Raw genomic sequence first — 27,015 nt, forward strand, 5'->3', positions numbered from 1 at the left:
CTGAGCTTCTTTGCATAGTCACTGACTTGCCTGAATTGGAATGTGCTCTTGCTTTGCACTATAAACACCAGTAAGAGCTGTTTTTCAGAACTGATAGGCATGAGTGGAACAGGAATAATACCAAGTTCTCAGTCATGCCACCCACAGAAAAATGCAGTGTTTGGTATGGTAGGCCTTGTTTCAACTGAACTTTCCTTCTTTACCAGTGTTTCTGAATGGCTGGAGGTTATTTTCTTCCTGGTGTCCCACAGTTCATGGCCTTTTTATCTGCTACACTTGTAATTTACTAGTCTGAATCTGCTTGTGTTGCAGATTTATGTGGATTAGATGTGATGTTGATTTCCCTACATCCAGGTAATTTTTAGAATATTTCTTCTTTACCATTCTTTGGTCTCAAGGGAAAAGATTGATTAGATGCCTGAGCCTTGTTTCCCAAGCTACATGAGCATCTGTAGTCAAAGATGAGTGTCAGGGAGTGTGGATCAATACACCATGTTGTATTTCTAAAGTGTTATTCTTCGCCCTACTCACAGTCTCCTGTTTTCCTGAAAGCTCAGTTCTAACTTTCAATGTTTGAAATTTGTTGTGTAGAAAATTTCTAGTTCCAATGCTATGAAACCTGACAAAACTTTTCTTGACTTCTTGTAAAATTCTGAGTGCCTAGCAGTGTATCTATGTCTCAGTTGTTGGCAGTTTTATTGGAAAGTAGACTTTTCTAGTAGTCATCTTCTTTTCAAAGAGCATAGCTTGTTTTCAAACTCAAAAATATGATCTGCTTGTCACAGGCAGAACTGAGACCCTGGTTCCAGGTACTGTCCAGGCAAAGGAGGAACTTTTACTTAGGTTTGTATTTTCTCTTACAGCATAGGTGGAGAAGTAGCAAGAGGAAATGAAGGCAGCTACGTGGGGAAACATTTCCGCATGGGATTTATGACAATGCCTGCTCCTCAGGACAGACTGCCACACCCCTGCTCCAGTGGCTTCACTGTCAGGTCCCAGTCTCTTCATTCAGTTGGAGGAACCGATGATGAAAGCAGCAGCTCTCGAAAGCAGCCGCCTCCAAAACCGAAGCGAGACCCCAACACCAAACTGAGCACCTCGTCTGAAACAGTCAACACTGGAACAACAAGCAAAAGTGGGAAACTACCAGACAGGACTGAAGGTAAACGCTGTAATTCTTTGGGAAAAAGGGGGTTGGTGAACTAGTTTTAAGATTATCCTGTTGCCCTGAAGAATTACCTGTATGTCTCCCTATTTGTGTAACAGTGCCAACACAGGTATCCTAGACCACTCATGTCTGAATGTTGGACAAACTATCCAACTCCTCTGGCTTGTTTTGCCTTTGACATTTGTCACAGAACTGCACCTCTTAGATGGTCTGGATGTGTACTGGAGAATGAGTTGAATTTATTCAAAGTGAAGGGAAAAAGAGATTGCTGTCTGTTGGAATGTAGGCCAGTGTTATCTGCCCACCAGCCAAGAACCACTGACCACCTCATTAGCATGGTGCAAAACCACAGCTCTGGAAAGGGTTCTTCTCAACAAAGGAGTGAAGAACAGAAATTAATAAAAAGAATACTGCATGGCCCTGAAACTCCATAGCAAGGAAAAATCATCCAACAGTAAAAATTTTAGCCCGGATGATATAATGGATTGCCCAAAGATTCTGTTAGTGTTTGAGTGTACATTTTCTCTTCCTATTCCTCCCAGATACATTTCAGCCAGTGCAGCATTCAGAAGAGAATTAACAAATGGTTTTAGTAAGGATATTGCTTCCTTACTCTGCACTGCTAAAGATGAGCTAACGCTGTAGGGATCATCTCCTTCCTTTATTCCATGCTGTAAATACATTCTGTGCAGCAGTAGGACCAGCTGTACTCTCTCCTAGGAGAGATCAGGATGACTCTGCTTCACAGTGTGAACTGTAGGAAGGAACCCAGAAGTACAAATGGTTTTGATTAGAGCTGGTGTCTCCCATTGCTGTGTTAGGTATCAGTTTTGACATCCATGCAGCATGCTGTCCTCCTTGAGTGTATCCCTTTGCTTGGTGTTGTGCCCAGGAACACTTGTTAGCTACATTCATGCTATGACCCCCTTTAGGCAAATATGATTAAAAAAAGTTGTCAGTGATAACAAAGATGCCAATGAATGCGTAACTCATGGTGGCACATATGTCTATGATTATGAAGTTGAACACAAGTGCTGAACAAAGCATTGAATTATTTATGCCCAGTAGGTTTTTTTGTATATGATGTTTTTCTTTACTTCCATAGCTTGTCTTCTTCAGGGACCATGACATCAACTCCATGTAGACTAATATGACAAATGCAAGCATTTAGTAGCTGTCCTTAACAAAAGCAGTCTTCCACAATTTTACTGGACCAAAGCCTACACAGAAACCATTTAACTCTGAGATTCAAATTCTTATATCAAAAAGTCTTCTAAATTTTATTTTAATATCAAAAGAGAACGGATGGCACAAACTTCTTGGTCTGATATGCTCTGAGGCTCTTACTTTACTCAAAACTTATTTTAAAAATACAACATTTTAAAGTATTTTTATAATCTTTTAATATATTTCTTAGCACTCTTTCTCCCTGAATCTGCCCAACCAGAATCACCAGGACCAGATGAAGTTAGTTTTGCAGACAGTGTAATAGAAAAGGATTTAATGTTTTCTAACTTGTTTAATGACTATTCCTGCAAGCGTGCATTGAGTCACACACATAGTGATGTTCAGAATAGCTGACCTCTGCACTATCTCAAGGATGATTTGGAATGGGCTCTGGTTTACATCCTCATCCCAGCCCTTATACTCATTTGCTGAGAAGCAAGAGAACTTGACAGACTTGAAGTAGCAATAATAGCAATGATAGTGATAACTGAAATACATCCAAGTACTTTGCCAGCCTCACAGAAGTCATGGCAGACCCCTTAAGCAGCCTTTGTCCTCACAGAATTAGGTTTTCTTCAGCATTATTGTCATTCTGGAAAGTTCTGAAAACTTTGTTTCCTTTCCCTTTCTTCTGCTGTCTGACATTTGAGTCCAAGAAAGGAATACGTAATCATGTCCCTTCTGACAGATTTCAAACTTTGAAATTGGTTGACATTTCTGTTCCCAAAGACACTTTTCCTCCTCCACTCCATGCAGGTTGAGCTTGATCTATCCCACCACATGAGACTGTGAGTGACATGTGTGGTACTGTAGCCTTGTTCACTCTGGTTCATCTCTATGACAATGGTATTATACCAGAGTCCAAGTATTGCAGAGCACCTTGGATTCTCATTATTGTAATCAGGAGCTGAATAGTCACAGCAAGATCTCTGGAAAGAACTGATGAATGAGTAATACTCCATCACTAGCATAAGAGATAATACCTAAATGTTACCTTTCAGTGGGGATAGATGCCTTTAAGGAACACTAAGAATCTCTGTGATGTTTTATTTATGACATGTATTATGTTCATTCTGCTGCTTTGCATGTAGAGCAGCAATGGGCACTTCCAGGCTAAAATGAAGAAGTCCCTGGAGGTTTTCTATTGATAGAACCCTTTACTCACACTTGGTTTTGTGTGTTCAGAATGCCTGCCCTGGTTCTATGTATACTGAGGTACTTCCAAAGCGTTTAATACGTAGAAAGATCAGATTGCAGGGAGTTTTTAGTTTGGTTTGGGTTATTTTTTTTTAAGGGAGCAGTCAATTTTTTAACATAGATATACTCAAGGATGGTACAATAGGGGATTTAGATGAACAGACTGGATTTCTAAGATGTTTTGTTCTCATTAGGAGGGGCTTTGTTATCACTTGTGCACTCCAAGGTAATGTTTGTTTTGATAAATTTTCACAGTAATCTGGATAATATAGGCATGTTTATGTAAAAACTAGGGTCACACATTGATGAGAACCTCCAAAGATAAGCAGAACAGATGGAAGTCAAAGTTCATTACCTGCAATATTGATTGATACAAATATTAGACAAGCTTTGTCACTGAATATGAAATTATTACTGTTCTAAAATTATTTCCCAGAAAATATAGTATCTGAAATTTTGCTCAGAGAATCCTGTGAAACTCTGATTCTACTAGTCGGGGTGGGTTTTTTGGTTTTTGTTTTGTTTTGGGTTTTTTTGTTGTTTTGTTTTGTTTTGTTTTTGTTTGTTTTTTGTTTTTGTTTTGTTTTTGTGTTTGTGGGTTGTTTTTTTTTTTGTGGACTATTGGTTATGTTTTTACCTATGTAGCTGTTTTCATTCTAGTAGCAAACTTTGAAATCAAGATATTGAAAGTCTGCCTCTTCCAAATTTCAGGAGAGAAATTCCATAGGATACAATACGCATGTTTTCTTTTGGATGTCTCTGAAAGCTCAGGTCCAAGAGCAGGCAGGTTTAACTTTCAGTCACTGTTGTCTATATTGTAACCAAATATTTGTATATGCATGTGTCTCACACATTTGCATGTACTTGTGGTAATTGTAAGCTGAATGACTACAGCCTTTTCCAGGAACTATGGAAAATAATGCTGAAAACCCCTATTGTTTCTTCATCAACTACCATGGAATCTCTACAAAGGAGTTGTCACAAAATTGTTCCCGGCTCAATTTTTTTCATGGCTGTGCAGAATAATTCAGATTGTAATGTCTATTGTCTGACCATGTGGCTGCTTTGAAAAGGAATTTACTATATTTTCTAGACAACCAGGGACCACCTCATCACTCTTGTTTATTAAACATGTTTACTTTTTGCTTTTTGATAGTGATCCTGTTTATACAAACAAAAGAAGTAACTGATAGTAACTTTGATACTCTTTTTGATCGTGGTGAAATCAAAATGTTGAATCTATCCCATCATAATATTTGTCATAACATTAGATTGGTTTAGGTATGTCTGACTTTACTGCAGAAGAGGCAGAAGAAATTTGGTCCTGAGCTTGAAGGACCTTTTCCTCCTGAAGCACAAATAGCAGCAGTAACACCCACACTGGTTCTGTGCACTTTTCCTGTAAGTGCTCTGGCTCCCATATTCCTGGGAGTGTGGGAATCTTCCCTGGAGTTGCAGTGACACATATTGTCCCTGTCTCGGCGTGCAGCAGTGTGGCAGCACTCAGGTTTCTTTTGCTCATCCCAGCCTAGCTTGGCTCTGCCTGGAAGAGCCCTCTCTAGCCAGAAGGCATCCTTCTCCTCAACTTGACTTCAGCTTTGTTGCTGTGTTTCCACACTTTGTGTCCCTTCTTGTGTTTTAATATTCCATTTTTTACTTTTCTGGCTGCCTCTCATATGCACCCACTGAACGCCTTCCACCCAATGCATTTCTCCTCCATGACAGATTTCTAGAAAGTGTTTTTTAAAATGTGGGTTGTCTTTTCTTCAGAGTTTTCAGACTCTGGTAGGAACAGCAAACAAATGGAGCTGTGCCCCATGCATCACACATCTGAAGTGAGAAGTGAACTGAAAAGGGTAATTTAAAATAACATTTCAGCATGGAAGGCATATCTAATCTCTATACTGAAAGGCTCTTTATTGAGAAAATGCAGGAGTGTAATTAATTGATTTATTTTCAGTGCTCAATCTCACAGAAAAAGGAAGTAATAAAACAGTGTAATTGGCTGATGTAACCAGCCTCAAGCAGTGTTTTTTGATATGATCACTGCCTGTCTACCGGAAAGGTTTACAGGTCTGCTGCAGTGCAAATAAAAATGAAGAGATGTAAGTGAACTGCATTTTGAAAGTTAATTTTTTGTTAAAATTATGCTTAGTAATATGGAGTACTATATTATATAAAGAAGTACACATGAAATATATAACTGAATTATAAAATTTAATTTATGTCTTCATAATATACAGGTGTAATGGAAACGCAGGTTCTATATACTTGCAAGTACATACAAACATGTGCACACAGATGCCAGTTAAAACTCAGAGTAGCATTTTCAAAATGTTATTCACGGTTGTAATTCTGCTGCTGCCAGAGCCAAAGGAAAATTTACCTCTGATGTGAGAAAATACTTGCAGGGCATCCACCTCTTGAACCCACTCAATCTGTTTAGTGTTTTCCTTCCAAGTGTCTTGGGAAGGAAGATCTCTTCCTTGCTGCTGCCTTCTAAGCCCTTGCAGTGAGCTCAGCAATTTCTAAAGGTGGGCAGCTTGTAAGGAAAATTTTTCTCAGGAGAAAAGCAATTACAGTAACTATAACTGGGCTTGCAGTCCAGCTGGTCTCTCTCATAAATCTAGTTTTCTGTCAGCTAGACTGGTGACTCTTCATTGTAAATTTGAACTTTTACTACTCTCATTAAACCGAGTTTAGATTAAAGGGATTTAGCACTTTTGCTGGTTTTACATAGAGCTGATTTCCTTTTATTTCCTACCTTAGGGAATAATGTATTTAACCTGAACTTTGAAATAGTGTCCTCTGTGGGAACCATGACGCGTCCCTCCTCATAGCCAGAGGAGGATTCCTAGCTTATTCCCAGCTCTTTTCATCCATGCCTACCAAAGGAAGAAATTAATGAGCCCTACTCAGCCCTAACAAGTCAAAAGGGACTGACAGACGAGTTCTGATGGGTTGGCCTGTGGGCAGTGTGAGATGCTCCTGCCCTGGGCTGGGGGCTTGGCCTCGTGCTGACAGAGCAGGCCAGTGCTGGCACAGGGCAGGGTTTGACAGCCCAGTGCTGGCACAGGGCAGGGTTTGACAGCCCAGTGCTGCCCGGCACAGGGCAGGGTTTGACAGCCCAGTGCTCCATGGCACAGGGCAGGGTTTGACAGCCCAGTGCTGGCACAGGGCAGGGTTTGACAGCCCAGTGCTGGCACAGGGCAGGGTTTGACAGCCCAGTGCTCCATGGCACAGGGCAGGGTTTGACAGCCCAGTGCTCCATGGCACAGGGCAGGGTTTGACAGCCCAGTGCTGCCCGGCACAGGGCAGGGTTTGACAGCCCAGTGCTGGCACAGGGCAGGGTTTGACAGCCCAGTGCTGCCTGGCATAGAGCAGGGTTTGACAGCCCAGTGCTCCATGGCACAGGGCAGGGTTTGACAGCCCAGTGCTGGCACAGGGCAGGGTTTGACAGCCCAGTGCTCCATGGCACAGGGCAGGGTTTGACAGCCCAGTGCTCCATGGCACAGGGCAGGGTTTGACAGCCCAGTGCTCCATGGCACAGGGCAGGGTTTGACAGCCCAGTGCTGCCCGGCACAGGGCAGGGTTTGACAGCCCAGTGCTCCATGGCACAGGGCAGGGTTTGACAGCCCAGTGCTGCCCGGCACAGGGCAGGGTTTGACAGCCCAGTGCTGCCCGGCACAGGGCAGGGTTTGACAGCCCAGTGCTGCCCGGCACAGGGCAGGGTTTGACAGCCCAGTGCTGCCCGGCACAGGGCAGGGTTTGACAGCCCAGTGCTGCCACAGCACAGGGCAGGGTTTGACAGCCCAGTGCTGGCACAGCACAGGGCAGGGTTTCAGGGTCGTGTCTTTGCTGCTGCAGCAGCCCGTGGCAGGAGCTGTGGCAGAGCAGTGGGCAGGCAGGCCTGGCGGGCAGCATCCTGCAGTGCAGTCTGCCAGAGCCTGTGCAGCCACCACGAGACGTGTGCCATGGCTCTTGCAATGAGCTCCTTTGCAGCCAGGGCCACTTGTCACTGAGGCCTGCAGAGCTGCTGCAGTGCCAGGGTGGGGCCTGGGAACAGGAAGAGCAGCATGGCAGAGCAGCACAGGGGTGTGCTGCCTCCTGAGCTCCAGCTCCAAGACATCCTCCAGGACAGGGGCTCCTCAGCCAGGTGCTCAGTTTAAACTGCAGTGTCATTGTGCCTGAGAGGCCTCAGGGCTTGCAGACTGTGCACTGTATATTTTACAGCTCATTTTCCTCTTTCCTACAGCCTGCACTGTGTTTTGAGCACAGCGTTTTTCCCTGTGGAAGCTGCAGCTTGGTTCCTATTATCTGTGCAGGTGTAATGTGAGATGGTATTGAGCTGTGTGTGGAGCAATGTGTTTTCCTTCACATACCTTAATCTGATTCTTGATCTCAGTGCTGTCTTACTCATAATTGTTTGTATGCTGCTCTGTATCCCTTGCAGCCTGTGAGGCTCGAGAGAGCTTAACTTGAATCTGTGCATGTCAGGAGAAGGGAAAAGTCAAAGCCAGAAAAGTCAGACATCATAGGCCTGTTTGTCAGTCGAGTGAGGTGGAGCTGGCTTTCAGCTGCCATGCCTGACTGCAGAGATGTGTGTGCCCTGTGTGTCCAGGTGGCATGGGGGTGTCATGGTGCCTTCAGCAGTGTCAGAGCCGTGCAGCTCCCAGTGGAGCCCTGGGATGTCTTTCCCTTGCTCAGCCCTGCCCCTCACAGCCTCCTGGCTGCCCAGGGGTCAGAAGGGTGGAGGGCAACCCTGGCCTGTGTTGGGACTCTGCCCAGCAGCCTGTTCCTGCTGACCTGCATTCAAGCAGGTAGGACATGGCAAACATGTTGGTCTGTTCTCTAGTATTTAATATCTTAGAGACTTTCAAAGGCTTTGCTTTTGGGGATGTTGGTGGTGGGAGTAGTTTTTCAGTGCTTTGGGATTTGGTTTTCTCTGCTTTTGCCAAGATTTCAGTTTGCCCGTCCCTGCAGGAAGTCAGTTTTCAGATTGCAGCTTCCAGATCTGGTTTACTTCCCTGCATCACCTCCTTCAGCCCTTCATCTTTCCAGGTCTGTTTCCTCACCCCTTGGATAAGCAAGGGCAAGGGGAAAGGAGGGAATGAACATAGCAGTTCTTATAGCTCTTATAATAGCTTTCTGTGCAGAGCAATGAGCACAATGTGAGTTTTGGAGGGATTTATAAACAAGTTTTGAGGCCACAAAGGGAATATGTTCTTACCCTCAAGGCACATATGCATACTCATTACCCTTAATGGAAGCTGCAAGCATTGAACAGAAAATAGAGCAGGCAGTGGTAAAAGACACGAAACTCTGTTACCCACTGGGGAGCCACACAGTGCTCAGGACTTGGCAGTTGGTACTTTAGCTGTGTTCAGCTAGTCTATCCTGTGTGCTCAGTGACTTTTTTTATTCTTCTTAATTTAACAAAGTTGCTTTATATATTCCTCCTCGCTCTTTTCATGATAGGATGTTGCTCATTTGCTGAGATTCTGCACCTGGGTTAAAAAAGCCCAAAATTAACTGTGCAGCTCCCCTGCAGTACAATAGCTGTACAGCTATTGCTCTGCTCTCAAGGGTGATGGAAGCTCTGATGTTCTTGATAATGGAAAAGCCTTAATAATGCAAGTTCGGGGAGTGTTTTGCTGATTTACCAGATTAACTGCAAATGCAGCCAGTCCAGGAGGAGCTGCCTGCCCTCAGCTGAGGCCAGCAAGCTCAGCTAAACATTTGTGACTCCTGCTGGGAGCATATGGGTTTTTCTGCACTCTCAGTTCAGATCCCAGTGCTCCAGGGCTCAGGAGAGTTTATAAGCCTGGTCACAGCCCCAGGTCCAAACTGCTGGTGAGCTCACATCATTCTGCCCTGGAATTAGCTGGACCATCTCAGACCTAAGAGCAGTGTTGGGCATAACACAGACATATTCTATGGGAGATTTTCTCAGACTGCTGTCCTCTGACTGTACATGTCACTGTAGCCCCTGGACATGCCAACAAGGCAAGGAAATGTGAGCCACTTATTCGTGCCTGAGATCTAGGACAGAGTATTAGCACAGGTTTCACACCATATGAAAGTCACTAGGCTGCTTTTAGAGCCAACCCACTCCTGGAAGTCTTCAGATGTGATCTTTGAGGTGTCTGAATCAATAATCTCTGCCAGAAAGACCAGAATGAAGAGGGAGTCTCTGAAGAAAGAAAGCTGAAGTGTGGGTGGTCTTGTTCGCTGCATGGTTAATTTGCAGCCTTGATAGACAGACCCTATGTAAGTGTAAGGTTATAATACCAATGATCCTATTCATTGTCAGCAGGTCGCTGTAAGTCATCACATTTGTGACTTTGTTTCATTTTTTGTTTTGTTTGTACCTCAGGGGACCATAATACTGAAATGTTATGAGTTGAAATACTATGAAATACTAGATTCTTGCATTATTTTGCTTCACTGAATGGCTCTGAAGTCAAGGCCAGAAGAGCAGGGGAGGAGAAATCCAGGTTAATTCTCTTGCCTTATTTTGACAGCACATCACAAATTGTTAAGTAAAATGAAATGTCTTTGAAACTGCAAAAATAACAATCTGAGAATACTCCTACTACACTTCTGTTTTGCATACTGTCTTTGGCATGTTTTTCTGTTAAAGGCATCGTGGACAAATGAGTAAGGGCTTGAGGGATCAGACTGAAATCTTAAAGCCCCTGTTTACTCTCAGAGTTGGTCTGTGATGATAAATGTGTCTGGAAAAAATTCATTTGGAATTAAAGAAAAAAACACAAACCAGCTGCACTTTCTATAATACAGCAAGTACATTGGATTTACACCTCTTTGTCTTTACCTTATTTTTAACTGGTGCCCTAATTCTCTTCTCACTTTAACAACAAATGAGACAAATCCTTATAGAGTGAAGCATGACTGAGCTCTCAAAACACTTCGTGCCCCCTGCACTCACACTGGCTTTACTGGGAATGCACAGTGCTCACAGAATCCCAAGAGATTCAAGCCTAGCTCCAGGTGAGAACCTGTCATGGCCAGCCTCTGCTTCGTAGGTAGTTTCTTTCTAATGACTGTTTAAATATATTTGTCTTGGTTGGTGCACTGGTTTGCTGCTTTCATCCCTTCCACTTGGCTTAATGCTGGATGACATCAGGCAACATATGCCTGACAGGCTGCAACTGTGCTTGGCACTTCACGCCCGTCCGTCCGTCCGTGTGCGGGCACCGCTGTGCTGCGGTAACGTGCGCGGCACTGACAGCTCGGAGAGCACAGCTTCCTTCTGCAGAGCCGTCAGCTCGCCTGGAGGTCACGGTGTGCCAGCCTGGGCTTTTTACACATGCAGCAGGGGAAAATATAAAACAATGCACGCGTGATTTTGGTGCTGATTTTAGTGGCTGTAACTTTAAACCGCTGGCATGCCGAACGACAAGCGCATATCCCAAAGTCTGATGGGGTTTGTAGCTGGTTGCTAGTTCAGGGTGAAGAAAAGTTGAGAAGTGGGCAGTAAAAAGGTGCAGCATGGTGTACTTGGCATCAGCAAGAGCTTTAATATCCATTCCCAGTACAGTGGTGTGGTATTTGACATGGCTCCCATAATTTATCTGAAATAATGATAAATAATACTCTACCTTTGAATTCACAGCCCTCTTGCATACAAGGATTGAAGAATTATAGATCCCCTTGTGCTTGGTGGTAAAACCAATACTACAAGTACAGGACTCTCTGAGCATAAACATGTCTGGAAAAACCAGCAGTATTACCTACCTTTTGCTGTCCCTAACGGTGCTTTGTGGGATTAAGGAGATTGCTGGCATTCTCCCCTCCATGCATGACTACAAATGGAACTCTCTCCTATTTTCTCTTGGTGGAATGCCAAAGGATGGACTGGCTACAAACCTTGCCTTAGAATCACTGGAGTGGTGCTGGAAGTCTCAGTTTCAATGGAGTTAGGGTTTTGCTTATGACTATGGAAGTCTCTTAATATTTGAATTTTGGTGAATAGGATAGTAAGTAACCTTTTATTAAAAGACAAGAAAAGAAAAAGAAAAAAAACCAAACAAAACCAACCAAACAAAAAAACCCACCACAGCCAAAAAAGCAAACATTGTGTTTTTGCAAAGTGTGACAAGCACAAACTTGAAGCTATAGGACTAGTGTGGATGCAAAAGCTTGTTAACATGTCTAACCTACTTTTTCTTAGTTATGAGTGTTTTCAAGCAAAAGCATGAAAATTCAAAATGTTCTGTGGTTCTGAATTTGTTCTTTTCTGTTAAAGGTGAAATAATTTTTACTGGTGGTGTGGCCAAATATCAGCAGTGACTCATTGTCATATGATCCCAGTCCTGCAAATGCATGCTTGCGTGTCAGTAAGTGTTATGCCAAATGGAGACTTCTGTAAAATAATACTAAGCATCATCTCCCAGGGGTGTAAGTGGAGGAGCAGCCACTGGCTCAAATGACCTTGAGCATTTCACTTGTCCCTCAGTGTCACAGATTCCTCCTTTGCAATGCAGAGATAGTGACAAAAGCTTTGTTTAGTGAGGTAATTTGCAATCAGCTTATGATGAGACTATTTCTGCTCACATTGAAATCTTGAGCTGATGGGACACTGCCTTTGTGAGCAGCACAGTAGATAGAGGGTTTTGAGTGGAGAAGGGCACATGTGAAATACACTGGCCTTGCTAATGTGAAATTCCACATACCTGGCAGGTTTTCATTTGTGAGCTCAGGGCAGTCACTCTGGAAACCAAGACTTCAAGCAGCCACTCAGTGTAGGAACTGCTCAAGTTCCTTTTCTCTGCTTCCTGTTGGTATCACTGATGCTGCAGAGTGTGAAAAAGGATGGCAAAATCTGAGCTGCCATTATGGTGCAGCTCTGAAATGCTGAATGCCATGGGTTTACAGAACAGACAGTCCCAGGAGATGGTGTGCATCAACCCCCACAGAACTCAGGCTGTTCTGGGCTGTGCTCTGCCACAGACTGTACCTCAGTGGTGGGGATGAATTCCTGCAAAGAGCTTTGCTTCTGAAAGACAACAAAATGAAACAGGCTGTAAGCACTAGGTTATAGCAGTAACCTCTGCTTTCCCCTTCTTTTTCCTGCTCCATCTTTGCCTTCTCATCCTCCCCATCTTTTTTCTTGGGTGGAACAGTGAGGGCAAGCCTGGCATTTGAAACTGGAGATGCTTCTCCTAAAGCTTGTTTGGAACTGCACAAAACACTGTCAAAATGCCACTGTCCACTGCAGTCATACCAGGTGAATTTATGGGTATTAGGCCTAGCTGCTGGACCCTTGTAGATCAACACTATTACAGGCTCTACTAGTTTCATTACACTATCTGCAAATAAATGCAGGGTGAAATGATAGATGCCAGGCAGACAGAGAAGTTCTGAGCATGAGACAGCTGATAAAGTGTGGCCTGTCTGTAATTTCGTCAACACTTTATTTGGAGTTGAGAAGAGAGGAGTCACCCTATGAAGATGGAAGTAAAATGAATAGCTGGGAGGCATTTTTCCTAAAGCTGATTACAGTGAGTATTTCATACCACTCAGCCTCTGACCACAGTGCTGTCGCTGTTACATTTCCAGGCACTGCTGCCTGCCTCTGAGCTGCTCTGGCAGGGTTCTGTCCACTTCAGCTGTCATCATATTCACCCAAAAATGCTCGCTGACAACTAACAGGAACTGCTTCTGCAGGGTCACCTTGTGGCCTTTTCATAAAGGAAAAAGTGCCCCTTTCACTGCCCTCTTGTTCTTTGTGGCTCATTTGCTTTCTGCTGCTCCAGCTGTGGTGACTCATCTGACCCTGGCCATCACCCTTGTGCTTTGTTTTGAAATGCAAGCTCAGTGCTGGCAGAAGGACCTGCTGGATGTGTCAGCCAGTGGCAGCCTTGTACAGCTGCCTCAAGGAAAGGACTGTACAGAGCCCACTGAACTTCTGGGGGAGAGGGGGTTGCTGAAATCTCTTGGTTCCTTGTCACTGGTGCAGGTGCCAAGGAAGCACAGGAGCCTCCATGGGGCTGCTGCGCCTGTGGAATGGTTGGACACAGCATATCTTGTGTTGAAGTCCCCACGAGCTCAGTATTCTGTAAAATACCACCTTGGTGTGCCTGCCAGCTTGATTTAATGGGCTGCAATTATTTTAGAAGCTTGGCAAACAGATTGTTACTTATATAAGCAAATAATGCATTTGACCTACTTATGCTAGCTGTAAATAGAAGATAGGCATTGCTTGGGATCTGAAAAATGAGGAGTCTCATGTCTCTGGATAAATTATTCAAGTCTTTGCATATAGTAATTGCTAGTGTTCTGGTCTGGTTGTTTGTGAACCAAAACAACAAATCAAGTGAGCAAATACAGACTATTTTTCTAGATAAATAAGGTAGGTAAGTTAAACTTACTGTTTCATCTAGCATTTGCTCTTGCTCTAGCTTGATCTCCTTCTTTACCATTTCTCCAGTAAATAATGTTGGAGTCCACTATTTTAGAAAACCTCCTAGTTTTAGAAATCCCCCAGAGCCAGGAAGTCTTGCAGAGACTTGCTTCATTCAGTGTCTCTGTGAGCACTGGGTCAGAGAGCCTGTGTGCTGTACCTTTCCCAAGAAGTTGATGGAAGTTCAGCAAATGATTTCCCACATTGTTGCCCTCAGCTGTCACAGCCAGTAATCCATAGCAGTGTTGTTCTGTGCAGCCAGGAGCTGCATGCAGACTGGAGTCTGCCTCTGTTTACAGGAGCATCCACAGACAATACCACAGAGGCCTGCAGCGCCTTTGGGCAGCAGGTAACAGGAATAAGCAACTCAGCCCTCAAACACTCACTGCTATCCTTGTGTCCTCTACACACCAAGCTCATGTGATGTAGGTGTTTAAGGCATGTCTTGATGGGACTTAATTTTTCACACACCACCAGAAACTTCCCTTTCTGGACAGAGGAGAGATCTTTTCCTTCTACGGGCCAGCAGAAATGCTGCTGCACTTGCAGCCATCCCATGGCACAGCCTGAAAAACTCAAAGCATCCCCATCTTCTGTGTGATAGTCAGGGAATTGCTACAGGGCAGCTGCAGCAAGGGAAAAGGGGCAGCTAGTGCAGGGGACAGCTCCATGAGAACTGCACAACAAAAATGCTGATTTGGGAGGTGGGGAAGGCTGGTGTCACCCATTGCTCTCAGTGTGAAGTGCAGTCAGTTTGTGGGGAGCTGTAAGAATAGGGCAATAGCAATTAATTCACAGTAAACCAGCAAAATCTTCAGGTTTCATTTTCACAATATCAAGACTCCATAAATGGTGCCTTCTGTAAACTAGAAGGGCTTTACTGATGTTTCTGCTCTGTGGCTGTTTTACTGTGCTCTGCTGTGAACATGCTTAACCCCACAGCACTCCAGCTCTATATAGGTTCCTGCAAGAGAGACACCAACAAACAGGCACATAGACTTTGTAAATTAATTTGTCTGCATGCATGATTCAGTAATTCTGTTTGTACATTCTTCACTAATGATGCTTGTGATAGGGAAATTTCCATAGCAATTGCCTTTGTCTAGAATTCTTTCAGAGTATTCAGAGTTACAGAATTTTTCACTGTCACTGTAACACTGGTTGCAAAACCTGTTTTGCATATTACAGACTTGAGAATGAACCAGAACTTTGAAAATACTTCTTACATGTGTGGGCAGCATGAGGATCTTTCCCCAGTAATTCTCCCACCTCTCTGTCCTCAGAGCCTCTTCCACTGGAACTTCTATAACTTAAACCCACGTAATGCCAGAGATCTGGCACCTTGTGTCTGGTCATATTAGTTCAAGGATATTTTTCTAGATAGGTACCCAGACAGTAACCTAAAAAAGTTACTGTGAGATTTTCTTTTGCCTTCATTTGCACTCAGCACATCAGTTTTCCTGTAAAAGAAGGAATTGACTATTCTTTCCTTAGTTATACAAAGTCTTGCTTCTTCTGCCTTACTAGGCCTGTGCGAACTGTCAATAACTTGTAATTATTTCCCAAAAACCCTTTTCTCCCTATTTCTTTTCTTTTTCTTTTTTTTTTTTTCCTTTGCCTTTCAGTGTTATCTGGAAAAATCAGGAGCATCAGTTATTCATTTTTTAAAAAGACAAGGATGTGAAGTTCAAAATATAGGAGAGCACGAGGCTGGGCATTCAGGAGGAGACATTCATTTTGTAAATTTTTTTTGTAAGTTTTTGGAGACCTTTGCACTGTTGGAAAGGGTAATTGGCCAGATGGAGGTACAGAGAAGTGAGGGCTGTGAAGAGAAAACCTGCAAGTCAATCTGCTCTGGAATGTGGCAATTTGGGTATGGACTCTCTGCACCACGCTGATACTGCAAAGGTTTTGACATGTCCTGGCCCCTCTGGGTCTGCCCTTGTGTGGATGCTGCAGAGCAAAGGTCTGGCAGCCCTGCAGTGCAGGGAGGAGGCTCTGGCTGCCTGGGCTGGCTTTTGTGAGCCCCAGGAAGGGGTGGCAGCCTTGGCATGTGCAGGGGCTGTGGTGCTGGGCTGGGAGCTCAGTCCTGGGGCCCAGATACACAGCCCTGAGCTGAACCTGGGAGCAGAAATCCTCCAATCCCCCTGTCAGCTGCAGGGGCTGGGCTGCTGGAGCAGTGCAGAACTGGGTTTAACTGCAGGCCCCGATTCTGCTCTCTGTTGTACCAGTGCTTAATTCTGCAGTGTCACTCCCAGAGCCACAAGCTCTCCACCAGTCTGAAGCAGAGCAGAAATCAATCACTTTAAAAGCCAGAAGAAGTCATAGCCAAAATAAAGGGACCTGAAGACTTTTGAGGAAGTATCCTTAATCGTAGCCTTGAGACATACAAGTAGCAATTCAGTATTATTTTATGACACTGGCTTTTAGTCCTTTCATTTTCAGTATAGTTTTGTCCTCTTTAAATGCCCAAATAATTTCCACTAAAAGCTAATAGATTCAGGAGAGGGAAGAAATATGTACTGCTTGAAACCATTGTGTTGAAACCACCTATTGCCTGTTAGAATTAATTAGATGGTCCTTTTATTCCTCCCATGCGCTTCCCTTCTTTTAGAGCATCTTTAGGAAAGGAGGAGGTAACCTGCAGGGAGGGGCCTTGTCCACGAGGACAATGCTATTTCGAGAACCAGCATTTTTTCTTGAGAGGAATGCATTCTCTGATGTTACTTCAAACTATTGATGATGTTTCAATAATCCCTTGCTAAGATGCATCTTAGTGTGTATATTTTATGACTGTTCACAGTGTAGGAACATTTGCCTTCAAGTATTTCTTGGAGAAGAAAAGATGCATGTTCAACACTGCATGTCTCCAATAACTACATTTAATTTTTTTTGTTTTCTACTGTTGCTTTCCAATGATAGGAAGCCCTGTACAAGTTTTGATATTAAAAATACATTAAAATAAAATCCTTGTGTGGCATACCTTGGAGCCTAACATGGCAGAAGAGAAATATTGAAAGGTGGGTTTAGGAGGTTAAATGATAGGTGAGGCCCTGGGGCCTGTGAAAAGAGATGAATTAAACTCAGGTCTCCTGAGTGCCAATCCTTTGCACAGTTCAGATGACTCTACCATTTAAAAATCAGTTTCACCAAGACTATTCAAACTTCATCTACAGAGACAATGAAATCTAACCCAAGATAAGCACTGATGCACAATTGCACTGAGGATCCTGTGCAAGTAACCCCACTGGTGTCAATGAAATGAACTGCTTGCTCATGTCTTGAACTTGCACACTTATCTATGGGCTCTGTACTGCCCTAAAGCTGGATGTTCTCTTTAGAATTATGTGATGTAAAGCAGAATCTCTGCATCTGTGATTCAGTATCCAGCACATTCAGAGTTTAATTAAAGAAATTCTATTTCCTTTCCCTCCTGGAGGCTCTTTTTGATAGAGGTACCCCCCCCCCACAAATACAGCAAGATTAATTCCTCCTGCATTTAAAGTCACATTTTTAAGAATTTTAAGAAATTTTAGGCCCCAAATCATTCCTTAATTGAATCTATAGCCTCTTTAGAAATTGAAAGGGAACAATTTTCCTTTTTGTGGTTTTATTCTGTTCATTACAGTGAACAGAACAATTCACTGGATTGGTCTGTGGAATGCAAAAGTTGGAAAATACCCAAAGGACAATATAAAATGGCAACATTAATTTTAATTTTTAGAGGTTTTCACTCATTCTTTATACAATGAGCAAATAATAAACAACAATCTAAAAACATGTTTTCATATTTCAGTCTCTCCTTTAAGAATAGAAAAAATACTTCAGAAGGATAATACTAGAAACATTCTCTATTTCCAAAATTAACTATGAAAGGGAGATTGTCTGGGCATGTCTGAAAGCTATGCATAACCTTTGCACTACAAATATCTCATTTCAAAAATGTCATATTCTCCTTCAGTAGGGCCTCCATGGGGCTATTTTAAGCACTGTGCTTCTTGCTTTGATGAGATCTGGAGTTACTAGAGCTGCATCTCTTGTTTCCCTTAAAGTTTGTTAGAGCCAGAGAGTGGTTTGGAAGAGTGCCCTGCTAAACATGGGGAGCTGCTGCCCAAGCAGCAGGAACTCTGCTAGTTAACCTTTGTTTGGAAGGATCACTGTGCCTCCAGTTCATCACCTGTGCTAGTTTGGGTGGTTCTGATGCAAACAGGAGGTGCTGGCACAGCATTCAGAGCTCCTGCAGCTGGGGCAGCTCCCGTGGGGACACAGGACCATGGAGAAAGTGCTGAGCATCATCCCCTGAGCACCTCCCATGTGCTCAGACCCCTCACAGGCCTGGTGCTCGTGTGTGTGTGTTTGTAATAGAAGCGCTCACAAGAGGTCTGTGGTGCACTTTGAGACTGGTGTTTGAAGAAAGCTGCCCCTGGTGGGGAAAGAAACAATTCTCACTTTCATCCACCTAGGTTTGGATCAGGACTCGTGTGCTCTGATGGATGCAAGTGGCAGAGTGTCAACACAAGTTACAGGCAACAGTTTCACCAAGGACATAGTAATTCATGTTGAAAAGCACTTAATTACTGCATGTTTAGAGCAGACAACACGGCAGTGTGTGTATAACCAGCGTGGTTTGCTTTTCATAGTAGTTTATGTTTCCAGCAGCATCAAATGTTTTTTCTGCCTGACAAATGTCAAGTACTTAAGCAATCTTGCCTGTTCCTCTCTGGAGATTGCCAAATAATTTCCTTTCATTGGGTGTGGGATCTTGCCAGGGCTTCTGCATTTATGCACATCTATCCCTGCCAACTGTTGGTAACACAGGAGCTGCACAAATACTCCCTGCTCCTTTTGTTAGCCTTGCACAGCCCTGGTCAGCTGCAGGGTTGCTGTTATTTTTCTCTGTTGTTCTGGGCTGGAGCTGTAGCTCATGATCCATATTCCATTAACAAGTGTGCTGAAGAGTTCAGCCCTTGGCAGGGAGCTGTGCTTCAGAGTAGAAACCGCTGTTAAATAAATTTCAGTGTCTTGCCTTCTTAAAAATAATTCAGTTTGTCTCCTGAATGTCCTTCTGCAGCTGAGGGAGTTCCTAATGGGTGTGAACAGTTTCTCTGTTCTTAGTAATGATAAAAAATTTCTTTGTTATTAACTCTATACATTTACCTGTGTATTTTCTCTAGGGGGTCTTATAGCAGCAAATCTTCATGCTCTGTGCAGCATATAGGAGGTACCTTTTAAGGTTTGTAAAATATTTAAGCAATTTAGTTCAAAATTTTAGTTTGAAAAGTCCAATTTGGCATGAAAGGAAAAAGATCTCGGTAACACATCACCTGCTGGAAATAGATGGTTTAGTAAAACAAACTACAGCAGAGGAAAAATGCTATAAATAACAAATAGAAAGTAAATCACCTTGTCTTTTACCCTGTCTCATACAGCAAAACTGGGTCATTTGACCTTTTTGTTGATAATGTCACCATATATTCTAGGCTAATGCTACATATCATGCGATGGCAGATGAGGCTCTGTGTGTCATTGTGGTACTTAATTTCAACCCATGCAAAAATACAAGACTGGATGCCAGAATGTCAATCGTTTTTCCTTGACATTTCTCATTTCCTCCTTTGTAATGTAATAACCTGTGGCTGTTGTATATGGGAACACCAACACCCAAGGACAGGTTTAGACCATGTAGCAGAACCTCTTCAGCTGCATAAAAATTGTGAAAATGGAATGAGGGAGGAGAAAAATATGCTTTTTCTAGCAAATTAAAAACACAGTACTTTTGACCACTTTTGGCTGGTTTTAGAAAAAATATCAGTTAACATTAGCCTTGAATGACCACAGCACAAGAGCAACTCAGCTTTTGATTATTTTGTCCATCATTAACATCCACTCAGATAAAGATGTCAAAGAGTGGGGTTGTGGCTGTGAGACAGAGCACATTCTCAGCGTAACACCTGTGGCACAGAAGATGTAAAAGGCAGCACTGGGAACAGGGAACTGAGGAAGCAGAGGAGCAGAAAATGTTCCTTTCTCAAGTATCCATTAGTGATGGCAGTGTGATGCACAGGGAACTGAAGACTGTGAGAAGTGTGTTTACAAAATACGGGATTTTCAAACATAGCTGAAGTAGAGTTCAGGTCATGTACAACATGTTCACAAATGATCAGTTTGTGCCAGTTTCATTGACTGTCTCTTCATTTTAATGACAGCAATCTGAATAAGATTGCTTTTGACAGGGTTGTAAATCAGATTAACAGAGGTCAGAGAGAGGACTGAGATCAAGTTTATGCTAGTAAAATATATAAAAACATGATATACAAATAAGACACTAAACAGAAAGGAAATAGTGATTTAGCTGGAAGCAGGCAAGAAAAATCTGCTAGTATTGTCAAATACATCACAAGTAATATTTTCTGCAAAACCCAAATGATTCTGGTAGCCTACATCTTATTCCCTAAAGTCTATCCTAATACATTCAAGAAAATTAATTTGGGTTAATTAAAAAGACAAATTTAAAATGCATAAGAATATATCCACATAGTGAAAAACTATCAAGCTACCAAACACTCTTATCTGTGGTAGCTTTTGCATGTCCCTAGCCTGCTGCAAAGTGGAACACATTAATTGGAACCATCATGAAAGTATAATATAATTTCTTTGAGTCTTTTTTTCCCCCCTTTTAATTCTGGAAAGATTTATTTTTTTTCTTTTTGCTTTGTTGTACTGTAGTTATGTGTTAAGCTTAAACAAATGTTGTTAGCAAAGAGTAGTCTCATTCCTTTGTATATGTACACATTCACAGCTCCTTATTCCTGATCAAAACTTATCATCTGCCTTTACTGCTACACCTGTGGGAACTGAACAGAAGTTATTTAGCAGATCAAAGCAGGAGTGTGACACTGTGATAACACTGTTTGAATCCTCCTCTGATAGTGGCCAAACCGTGTTTGTAAGGTGCTTTAATGCAGGTGTCTTCCAGCTCTGAGCCAGCATCCTCCCAGACAAAATGCTGTCTTTGAGCTGGCAGAGCACTGCCACTCTGCTGGCTTTAGGAATATGTTTACAGCTGTTTCTAGAAGAGGAGTTTCAACTCCATGAGTGCTGCCTGCCTGGTTTAGCATCAGACATTTGCTGGCTGTTTGCTGATGGGTCAGCAGAAGGTGTCTGGAAATTTCTCCGAGCATTGAGTTCAGACTGGCAGATATGCAGTAGTGAATTAAAAGGAGCAGCAAAATTTGGAAAGGCAGGAAAGCTACCATTCTAACCTGGCCACTAGTTTAGTTCTGTGTGTTTGTTTGAACTGGAGAACTTACCAGTGAGGTATCAATTACCTTCTGGAAAAATAGGCTAGGTTTAGTGTATGTGATAAATTTTGTTTCTGAACAAGTTTGTTGAGTCTGCTTAGGATAAAAACTGACTTCACTTAAACATTTAATGAGGCATTTTATTAACCCTAACATTTAATGAGATGTTTTATTAGCTCTTTATGCAAAGTGAACAAAATGCAATTTGCATGAGTTTCTTTATTGTTTAATTCATAAATTATAATTTCCAAGAAACCCTTGACTTCTCATTTCAAATGAATTTCATCACAATGTTTTGATTTATAATTTCAAAGACAAGGTTTCTATAAATAACCAGTGTGGAAAGGATCCAAATCTGTGAGATACTTTGTTATTCCTTGACTTCACAGAAATCTTGTGAAGATATTAATGAGATTCTAACAATAGAATAGAGTCCAGATAAATCACTAGGATTATCTCAACAGCAGATTTTACTGTTTGTATATGAGTATTTTCCTTCTCAGTTAGTGCTGAGACAATTGTTGTGCTTTATGCAAGAAGTTACTATAAATAAAAGGTCCTGATTCATCACTTTGTCACTGCAGAGTCACCTCACTGTCATTTCAGTATGACTGTCCAGGATCTTAACTATTCTCTTGGAGCCAAAAGGAGTTAATTTTGATATTCAGTGTTATTCCACTGGCAACTCTATGGGTCTGTAAAATCCCACAGTGGTATTTGAAAAGCGTAATATTTAAAAATGGAAAGTCCCTTGTCCCAAAGAGTTTGGGAAAGAACAGATGTCTCGGAGGAAGGGAAGTGCTCACTAGTTACTTAATCCTGGAGTGTCAGAGCATTCTGGGGGAAGTCTAGGAGAGTTTTGAATTGAGTGTTATTTTTATAGTGTTCTATTGATGCAATACCAGAGAAAACCAGCAACAATCTGGTCCCAGGAAATCCATTCCAGAATTATGGCACTGTAACAGAGACCCTATGGTTGACAAAGTTCTGACTTTGTCAAAGGTTGACAGGCTTCTGACTAGTTTATGTTCTATTCTGTTCTCAGTGTCAGCCAAACCAAGACCTCACAGTGATGAGTACACAAAGAAGATTCCACCTCCTAAGCCGAAACGAAACCCAAACACCCAGCTAAGCACATCTTTTGATGAAACGTACATCAAAAAGCATGGCCCCATGAAGGCAACCCTCACGAGGGACGCCTCTCTCTCGCAGGTCAGCAGTCCTGCTCCAGACACAGAGGAAGAAGAGCCTGTTTATATTGAAATGGTTGGGAATATTCTCAGAGACTTCAAAAAAGATGAGGATGACCAAAGCGAAGCGGTCTATGAGGAGATGAAATACCCCATATTTGACGATGTAGGCCAAGACTCAAAATGTCAGTGTGAATATGACCATCACACCTGTTCTTCTCAGTGTGCTACTCCCACAGTGCCTGACCTAGATTTCACCAAGTCTTCAGTGCCATCCACTCCCAAGGGCTTGCTTTGTGACATACCCCCGCCATTTCCAAACCTGCTTTCTCACAGACCTCCACTGCTGGTGTTCCCACCAGCACCAGTGCAGTGCTCCCCGAATTCTGACGAGTCTCCTCTAACTCCACTAGAGGTCACAAAGCTTCCCGTCTTGGAAAATGTGTCTTACATCAAACAGCAAGCTGGAGCTTCTCCATCTTCACTGCCACCTCATACACCAGGCCATCAAAAACTGGAGAAAGACCAGACAGTATCTCATGGAACTAGCACCCCTGCGCACACCTCCTCACCTCCTCATCCCTCTACCTTATACAGAACACAGTCTCCACATGGTTATCCTAAAAGTCACTCTGCCTCACCTTCTCCTGTCAGTATGGGTAGGTCTCTTACCCCCTTAAGCCTCAAAAGACCTCCACCTTATGACTCTGTACATTCAGGAAGTCTCTCAAGAAGCTCTCCATCAGTGCCTCATTCTACAGCCAGAAACACATTGCAAGAAGGGGGAAAGATGGTCAGTGTCTCTGTCAGCACCTATGGGTCATCATCTCAGAGCAGCTCCCGTTCCCGGACCCCCACCAGTCCTCTGGAGGAGCTGACCAGCCTCTTCACCTCAGGACGAAGCCTCCTGAGGAAATCCTCCAGTGGCAGGAGATCTAAGGAACCTGCAGAAAGTAAGTCCTTGATGTAATTTTTCCTTACCTTTGTATAATAATATTTGCTAATGTACTTTACTAAATCAAAATGCTTGTAAAAATTAAATAATTCAGAATTCTGAATTCCTTATAGAAATTTCTTGTAATGAAAAGAAAAGTTAATATTGATGAAATTGCTTTAGTCTCCACATTGTTATATTTCTAAGATTTTTAAGTATGCACACTGCACTTAGAAGTACAATTCAGGGCTTGGTATTACAGAAACTGTCAGTTCTCACTAATTGTTCCACAGCTGTAAAGGTTCCATGTGAATTGGGATCTTCCCACCTTATTATATCCTTCCTTTCTTGATGGATGCTAAGACAGGAAGCAGTTTGTTTCAAAATAACCAAACAGTAGCTGTTGAGGGTTATTTGCAAAGATCCACTGATCACTCTTAACTCGGCCAGAAATCCTGGAAAATATGATGGCAACCAGAGGTACCAGCTTAGCCTTGCTTAAGCCTGGGGCAAAGGTTGAGATTGATACACTTGGAGGGCTTTTCCAACCTAAATGATTCTGTGGTTCTGTGCAAACCATTCCTCTCCTTCCATGCTGTGCCATGGAATATCTCTTTCAGCTGGGCTGGTGTGACTGCTTGGAAGGTTGTGCTGTGAATTGATCTGAAAACCAACATAAGCTACAATGCACATAACCTATAAACCCACACAGGAAGAAATGCAAAGAAGAAGGCTGTGCAGGAAAACCTGAAGCCAATATTGACTTGTATGCTGTGTCATAAAATCAATGTTCCATATGCACTCAGGTTTACACCATGTACACCATGTACTTCTGAGCTAGTGAAATATGGAAACTCCTTTTGAAACCAACAGGAGTCACATGTGTGAAAGCAGAACCTGGCACCAGTATTCCTGCTGCAAAAATGTTCCTGTTCAGTGGGTGTCCTGCAGTGGATGGTTGTTCTAACACCTCCTGTCTCAGTGCAAAGCAGACTTGAGGTGCTTTCTCCTCCACTTCTGTAAAATCTGTTTATGACTCTGAATTGCTGACACCTGCCTAATGAAAAAGCTGTCTTTGGAGAGCAGCTAGTCTCATATTTGTGTAGGTACTATATTATGACTATTGACAGCTCTAACATATTCAATATGATACGATAAACTGCACTGTTTTATACCTGATCAAAGAGGGTTCTGGTTTCCAGGCTACTGTATCACTATGGAAGGGAAGTGAATTCCACACTGTGTTTGTGGTTGTGTTTGTGCCACTCTATTGTGTCACTGACTGCAGTGTGTCACAGCACTTTGGGGCATGCTCAGGGTGCTCAGCAGGACACCCCCTCTGGGTTTCCAGGGAAGAGTTTTCTGCCTTGCACCTCTGCAGCTGAGTGAGGACACGCCTGTGTGTGAGAATGGAGAAGCTTGGTGGCAATGGGTTAGGTTTGCCTACAACTCATCCCTCCTGATTCATTGGCTCCACTTCTCCAGCCTCAGTATTATTCCTATTTATCTCTGTGCACATCAGGAATAACAACTCTTCAATCAGAAGGTGAAGGTGAGAATAGAGTTAGCAAGATGCTGAGAATACTAGCATACTTGGGGCAGAAGTTTGCTTGATTTGCAAATTCAAATCAAGTGTTTTCATGGCCTTTAGTCATTAATCCTGTTTTAGGGAAGTCTCAGCCCCACGATTCAGTAGGGTTTCATTAATTGATTGCAATAGTAAAACTACAGTCACACCGGATTTGTGTGCTGGATGGAAGCGAGTTTGTATTTAAAAGGCAAGATGATTCTAGTAATTGGGAACAATTATGAGGGATGTGATGTGACATTTATAAATAATTTCAGTGAAGTTCCAGGGAGACTTTGGCAGGTAATACTGAACATTATTAAATATTCTTATTCATAAGTGAGCAGAAATCCTCTGTAAATCCCATGCTACACATGGAGGTGAGGCTTGTACTCTCACCAGTGTTAGCAAGTTTGGAACCTGGAGAAATTCCTGCCATGAATATTGCAAGCCCTGGGAAATTTCAACATCTGTGCTGCTGTCTCATACCTATCTCCAGAATATGTTTGCTATATGACTTGACTGACATTGAATGCAAAACTTTCAAAGGACTTTTCACTGATAAATTTAAACTAAATCTTGCCCTGTAGATCTGTACCAAGAGCAGCCTTGTTGGCCTCTCAAGGAGCACTCTCTTTGCTCCTTAAAAGGTAGAAATGTGCTCCATATTGACCACAAATGGTAAGAACAGGAGACATATGAAATTGAAATTGTGATCATTTACTTTAGAAAAACGCATTCATGTTATAAATAGACACCAGTGGTGAAAAGACTCTGGAGTGCAGCTTTGTTGAGTAAATGAACAGACTGCCCATCTAATCCGATTGTAATTTGTCTGGTGTTTACAGTATGACTTAATCCTCTGGGATTACTGCCCTGAGCAAGAATCAGGCTTGTGTTCAGATATTGCAGAGGTAGAAGACACTCTAAGATTTACAGAAAACACATACAGGTCTGGCATTTTATGTCTTTCAATTCTACATTGAAGTGATCCACCACAAAGAGTCTCAATTGGGAGATTTGAACATCCCATTTGACCACACTGCCACATTTACATGTCATGATTTCCATGGTGATAAACAGGGGAGGCTGGGCTACTCATCTGATATGTTAAAGAAACCTTGATCCTGCAAATCACTCTGGAATCCTAACGCACCCTCACCATTCTGGGTTGTTTGTTTGAAGCAGTGGGAGAGCAAATGCAGAGTGGGACTAACTGGGACTGCCTGGTCAGGGTAATTTTTCTCAGCATACAGAAAGATTTCCATAATCTAGAGGATAATAAACATACAAAAAAGAAGGTATATGACTCTTACAAAGTCATGCTAGGAAATAAAGAATATTTGCTTCTATAATATAAAATTATTCTGACCAGATATCAAGGAACACTCTCACTGAACCCTCCAAGACTCTGCCCACTGTGACTTGTCTGAAGTTCTCACTACCATATGCTAGTCTTAAAAAAAAGCACAATACTAAATTTTGTGCTCGGCTGAGTCTATTTGGAAAATATTTCAGCAATTACAGACATAATTGTTTCATCTTTATGGTTACTGCAACTGACTTTGTGGAAATTGAGCATCTAAGTGCCAATTCCAAATGTATTTGCTGGCTTTTGTGTCATTTTGAGTGGGTTTTTTGGTGGTTTTGTGGGGGTTCTGTTTGGGTTTTTTTGGTTTGTTTTGGTTTGTTTGTTGGTTTGGTTTGGTTTTGAGGTTTTTGGGTTTTTGGGGTTTTTTTGAGGAGGTGGGACTACACAAAAATTGTTTCTAGTTAAAAGCTTTAGTATACAAGTAAAGTTGCTCTTTTAGCCTTTATGTATTATTTTCTTCACTTTTCTGTCACTTTTTCCATTTTTATCCCTCTCCATTTTATTTCTTCAGGGTTCATTTTTGTTATTGAGAAGTTGGGATAAATCAGTGGTCTGAAGGAGTTTGTCACCTCAGGGCCACTTTTTCTGAGTATATGAGCTTCCATTGAAGCTCCAGACATCGATGAACACACT

The 27,015-nt window shown here is 42.5% G+C and overlaps 1 protein-coding gene across 1 annotated transcript in view; it reads left to right on the top strand.

Moving 5' to 3' along the window:
* NYAP2 (neuronal tyrosine-phosphorylated phosphoinositide-3-kinase adaptor 2) overlaps window positions 1-27,015 on the top strand; it is a 128,629-nt gene that overhangs the window by 53,841 nt on the left and 47,773 nt on the right. Inside the window, exons 2-3 of the mRNA XM_063408742.1 lie at window positions 864-1,162; window positions 22,365-23,462. Of these exons, the coding sequence (XP_063264812.1) occupies window positions 864-1,162; window positions 22,365-23,462 (1,397 nt within the window). The remainder of the gene's footprint in view (window positions 1-863; window positions 1,163-22,364; window positions 23,463-27,015) is intronic.

The sequence above is a fragment of the Prinia subflava genome, chromosome 11 (assembly GCF_021018805.1).
Source record: "Prinia subflava isolate CZ2003 ecotype Zambia chromosome 11, Cam_Psub_1.2, whole genome shotgun sequence".
NCBI classification, from domain to species: Eukaryota; Metazoa; Chordata; class Aves; order Passeriformes; family Cisticolidae; genus Prinia; species Prinia subflava.